Genomic DNA, 5,867 nt, shown 5'->3' with positions numbered 1-5,867 from the left:
ATTTTTTTAAACAGAAACGGAACGTGGAAAGGCGGCCGCGGCGTCCCCCTCTCCGCTACTAGACGGAGTGGGGGAGCGTCCGGGGAGGAGTGGAGGGCAGGCGGGGAGGAGTGCGGGCGCCTTTCCACCTTCCGTTTTTGTTCTTCTTGCTTCCGCTCCGCGCTCCATTGGAATACCCTATTGGTCCACTCGAAGTTCATTGTTGGTTCATTGTTGGGCTGTTTTAGGCGCGGCTCAAAATGCAACAGGTGGTGTTGTACCATGACGCTGGGCCCCCGTGTTCGGTAGAAATAGGTTCGTTTAAAAATCGAAAATCTTTGTGACCGATTCCCAACCTTTTTTTTATTTCGAAAATTGAAAATCGCCGAGATACGTTAACCTTATTTCTGTCCCTAGAATTGATTCCGATCGGGGGAACTACGAAACTTGCTACTAGACTTTTGGACTGGACAGTCTACTGCATTGGTACTGCTTAATTCACAGGCGGATATGCACTTTTTTCACTTTCTACAATTTTGCGTTTTGTTTTCGGGAAGGGCGGTGGAGACCCTCTGACCACGTATAGTCCTAGGGGAGGGGCGTACGTCGTACGTCCGCGAAAGCCCTACCATTATGAAAGCATTTTTCTCTGAGTTCTGTCAGTCGAGCCTGTTTGAACGAGTCTTTGATCATGTACTCGCGAGAGGATCGAGTACTGGTAAGTTGTGATGCAGAAAGTAGACTAGACCTCGAAAGGATCCATTTCAGCATTGAGTTTCGTGCATCGCGGTCGCCCAACTGCTGAGTAGCGAGGCATAGAAGGTACCGAAGTCTGCACACCCCTTTTCTTACATAGACAGAAAAGCCCGGTGCGACCCGGCTTAGCATTATCGCACGACGTTCAAACTTTGGAAGAGGTCTCTCTTAAATATAATCTTTCAAGAAAATATTTTTTTCTTGCGCGCGCCGAACGCGGCAAAGAGCGAACGACCTCAAGCGCGAAGTGTCTGAAGAGCAACCCGCCACAAGGGCGACCCTCGCGAGGCGCAGCCTACGCGCAAGCGGCTTGCCACGGCTAGACGGGCGAGATCGACCCGTAGGTCGAGAGGGTCTCGCAGTCGTGTATGAGGGATTCGGAAGAACTCTGGCCGTTGATTATGTTCTGCTGCTGCTAAACTGTGACCAGCCTTGGCATCGGTTTGCTGTCTATGTTACGTGTACTTGTATTGGTAAAACGTTCATAACATGAATGTCCCTGCACAGTTCCTCCGAATCCCTCATACACGACTGCGAGACCCTCTCGACCTATGCCTTGATCTCGCCCGTCTCGCTTTGGCAATAGTCTTCCCAGCAAAAGACTAGTGCTGCTCAAAAGGGCTAATAGAGGTCCAATGGCTTCGCTTCGACTTTCGGCACCTGTGGCTGGGGGATGTAGTAGGATCGCGAGTCGCGGTCGCGAGCCGTGAGTCTCCTGTCGCGGGTGTCCCATTTTAAGTATCACGGGTATGTTAACGGGTGTCTTTCAGTGATCGCGGTTCCTTTCGCGGGGGTTCGCGGTGTCCTTTCGCGAATTTCCTCGAGGACTCGCGAGGACTGGTGAGATCTCGCGGGTGCCGAAGTCGTCTTGAAGTCGCACCGAAACTGGAGGGGAGCCATTATGGATCTCTATTAGCTCTATTGAGGTGCACTATTCTTTTCTGGGAAGCCTAAAGCCGCTTGCGCGGAAGCTGCGCCCCGCGAGGGTCGCTCTTGTTGCGGGTCGCTCTTCCGACACTTCGCGCTTGCGGTCGTTCGCTCTTGCGGTCGTTCGCTCTTGCGGCGTTCGCGCTTGCGCCGGGTCGCGCTTGCGGCATTCGCGCTCACGACTGGTCGTGCTTGTGACAGTTCGCTCTTCTGCACGTCACCTCCGAAACAGTTAGGACCCCAGTGGAAAAAGTGCCTAAATGGGGTAAAATTAATTCTAATTTTTTGTGATAAGAGTGTACATACACCAACTAACTAGTTCTTCACTTGTGGCTGTACCATTAGACTGTCCCAGGAAAACGTCAAGTTGAATGCGTCGTTCCGCGCCGGGTCTTAATCGATTCAGCGTCAAAAATGACAGCTTACGTTTCCCGGCGATTTTTTATTTTCGAAAAATTAGACTATAGCCAAGGTTATTGGCTGAACGATGAGCGAAGCTCAGTACTGCGCTGACCGGAAAAGCTTCATTCTCTTTGTTTGTCTGGCTGTCTGTCTGTACGCGCGATAAGTCAGAAGTAAGAAGGAATTGAGAAAGCGATCTGGAAATTTCAGGATCGTTTTGTATCGTCAAAAGACACATCGAGTCCGAAGGTAGCATTCTAGCTCAAAAATCGACTTTAAAAACAAATCGAAAACGACAGGTCGCAAAATGTATTTTTTTTTCAAATATTTTTTAGTGCGTTCTTATGAGGTAAATCGATTAAGTAGAACACGTTGAACAAAAATTTCGTCCGTTTGGCTCTATCTCTAACCGTTGAGGCACCAGAGGGAGTTTTCCACACGGAAATGACCCCAAACCATTTCAATTTTTTTCTCTAAAATCTTATGGTCTCTGATGGGTCAACTCGTCAAAATAAAACCCTGTGGAGCAGGATTTGTGACTTTACGAGCCGAAGGCCTATTTACGACACTTTCTTTTGCCCGACTCGGGTGTCACCGCCGCAGGCCTAGGTAGATGTATGCCAGGCGCGTCGCAGCGTAACAATGTTTCGTGAGACATCGCGAAGCATGTTACGCGAGACGTGGTCTGGCGTACATCTATGTACTGGGCGGACTGAAACAGATAAGTCAGTGAGTTTGTTCTTTTTCACTTCCGTTTTCGAATGCCTGGAACACCCTCTCGGCGAGGAGTGCGTTCGACCACACGAGCCGCTGGTCGGAGGCAGGCAGTGACCGAGTCGGTAGGCACGATGGTCGGTCGCACTGGGACGATTTTCCGAACTCTGCTCCGTGGTAAAAAGGCAGTGCGTACGGTCTTTTCGCACTCTGTGCTCCGTAACATATTTCAGTTTGGCACGTACTGTACGCCGTACCTGGTACTGTATCCGTCTCTATTTTATACAGTGTAAAAGGGCGGGCCTGTTGTAGTTATGCCCCTGTCTTTCGTACCCCATTTCTCTTCCTTGGTTGAGAGGTTGCTTGGACTGACCGTAAGCCCAAGCAGGCAGACCAAAACTTTCAAATCATCTTTTCGTTATTGAACTAGCTATATGTACGCCAGACGTCTCGCTTAACAGGCTTCGCGATATCTCACGAAACACTGATACGCTGCGATGAGCCTGGCGCACACACAGCTAGGCGCTGACACCCAAGACGAGTTAAAAGCCCTATGTGGGAACAGGGCCTTCCGGGCCCAAAATTTGGCATACTTGCAGCATTTGTCGGGGACTTATTATTTTAATATTGGAGTTCTACTTTTACGAGTTACCCCTTAGGAGCCCATAAAAAACTATTCGATATGAAATACATTTTGCGACCTGTGTTGTTTTTTTCACGTCAATTTTTGAGCTAGAATGCTCATCTTCGAACTCGATCTGTCTTTCTATGGTACAAAACGATCCTGAAATTCCCAGATCGCTAGCTCAATTCCTTCTCGAGTTATCGTGCGACAGACAAACTGAACAATACAGAATGAAACTTTTGCCGGTCAGTTGAGTAATGGGCTTCGCTAAGCGTAAGTCTACTGGTAGGCTTTTCAATCGCAGACGAGCAGGTTAAAAGAGTGTCTATTTCTGTGTGTTTATATTTGTTGGCAACAAGTTTCTGAAATTAAATTTCAGCGCTAGCGGGCAAAGAATGTTCCGTAAGGGAGTCATCAGAAGTCTTATGGTCGTCTGTGTCTTTGGCAGTATCACCTGTTTCTTCGCCATGTTACTCATCACACCAACGGAAGGCGTACGTAACACCAAATTGGGCGGTATAGATCTTTTCGCCCACTATTTTGCAACAGCGCAAATCACTGTGGTAAATTTTCAATTTGGGCAAATTTTCGAAAACACTTTTCCCTGGCGAATTTTCCAAGGAATCCATTGGTGATGAGTAATTTCGTTGACAGGCACTCAAAATACGGTTTATTTCAAGTATAAAATTCTACTTGCGGTTGGCACGTCGTGGGCGAAAAGGTCTATTGGGATAGGAATGTGTATATGACGGGATGTTGGACTGGACATGAGCCCGGCCGCATCTGATCCCGGAACTCCTTACACTGTAAAATATGTCGTCGTAAACTTAGACAATTTTTGTACACTCGAATTATAATTTAAGTTGTTAATTTACGAGAGAACATTTTTAACTCTCCAGTGCATTTCTAGTCGATACGCACTGCATATCGATGCCCCCGAAAGTTTGATGTGTGGCGGACCTGTTACACAAAGGTCGATCTAGAACGGTCCGGTTACACAAAGTTCGATCTGCTTTTGGCCGCTCGCGGGAGACGCAAGTTTAGACCTCCACCACAATTTTGTTGTGGCAGAATGTTTTTTTTTTTTGTAGTATCTTGTTTTATAATCTCTCAGAAACACTAAGCAGCTTATACTTTGTTTTCTACCTCTAATATTGACGAGGACTTTATTATATGTAGGCCGAAGAAACCCCCCGAAAGCATATCGAACTCCTTAGTAACCAGGCCGCTGCAGATTGGACTTTGTTTAGCCGAACCGCTGCAGATCGAACTTTATGTACCCGGCCACTACACATTGAACTTAGTCGTTTGGCATCGATGTAGATGTACTTTTAGTGTTGCACGAGGGGGCAATAACTTTGGAAATCATGTGTACACCTGCCTGGGAATCGTCTGGATAAAAATTAATCGAAATCAACAGAAATCGCTGAAAATAAGCAGGAAACTAGTGGAACTGGTATAAATTAGTCAAAATATGCGTTTCCTACCACTAGAAAACCTAAGGAATAAGTTGAAACGGACGGGAATCACTGGGGATCAAGAATTTCGGGACTCATGTATACACATCACATCAAAAGGGAGTTATGGCCCCCTCGCAATTGCAGATTGTAATTTTTTCGACTTGCGTCAAGGAATATTTTCCTGTAAACATTACCATAATTTTTTCACAACGTACACGTGCGTTGAAAAGAAGATAGCTAGCAAGCATTTTCCAGTGCACAGGCACAGCAACCTACCAACCTAGTGCTTGCAAAACCACGCCAAGTTCTTTCTTGGCCCTCCGAGTCTTGTACAGGGTATTAAATGTAGACTCCTGACCCAATCCGACTTCCGATTTGGTGTTCAGCAGGGGGCGGATTTTGTTTCATGGTTAAAACTTTTCCGAAAATGTTGTGTGGAGCTCTCTTATTATATCATGGGCAACGCTTTCCCATTGTCTTGGAATTAAAATACCACCTGCCTGCACCGGGTCTTTCCTGACCCCGGACGATACTCCGCAACTCAGGCTCCGGCAATACTCCTCGCGGCGTTCGATTATTTGCGCGAAATGTTTCGGCTTGGGTGAGAGAGGGTGAGGTAACTATGTGGGTGAACGGACCTTGGGCGAAAAATAGGGGGGGGGGGGGGTGAAAAGGCCCTTCAGCCGTAGACTTTGGGTCAGTTGCGTGTTGGGTGAAAGAAGTCTTGGTGAGTGGGCCGGACCCCGTTTCTGTACATTTTTTACTAGGGTGTTAGGTAAAACTAGGTAAAGCCAAAGCTTAAGGCTGAGCTAGAGCTCCCACTCTTAAGCTGAAAAATTTTTGTTTTCACTTGAACTATTTTCTAGAAAAAAATATCGATCATAAAAAAATATGATTTGATAGTTTGATTTGTAAAGTTTGGTCAGAAAGCTAATTTTGTTATGTTACTCATGGATGAAACGTTACAACTGTAAATATCTTGTTCCCCTTCAATTAATTTATGT

At 46.8% G+C, this 5,867-nt stretch overlaps 1 protein-coding gene across 3 annotated transcripts in view; it reads left to right on the top strand.

The window, feature by feature from the left end:
* LOC113210245 (uncharacterized) overlaps positions 1 to 5,867 on the top strand; it is a 34,626-nt gene that overhangs the window by 1,505 nt on the left and 27,254 nt on the right. For 2 of the 3 annotated variants that reach the window (XM_052268495.1, XM_052268494.1), the window contains exon 2: positions 3,783 to 3,897. In XM_052268495.1, coding sequence (XP_052124455.1) covers positions 3,799 to 3,897 — 99 coding nt within the window. In that variant the 5' untranslated portion in view covers positions 3,783 to 3,798. Of the gene's footprint in view, positions 1 to 225; positions 295 to 3,782; positions 3,898 to 5,867 lie in introns of those variants that run through there. The other variant, XM_052268496.1, reaches the window with a different exon arrangement.

Source organism: Frankliniella occidentalis, unplaced genomic scaffold (assembly GCF_000697945.3).
Source record: "Frankliniella occidentalis isolate FOCC.00 unplaced genomic scaffold, Focc_3.1 Scaffold70, whole genome shotgun sequence".
NCBI lineage: Eukaryota > Metazoa > Arthropoda > Insecta > Thysanoptera > Thripidae > Frankliniella > Frankliniella occidentalis.
The sequence above is the reverse complement of the archived record's forward strand: the minus strand, read 5'-3'. Positions and strand labels throughout refer to the sequence as shown.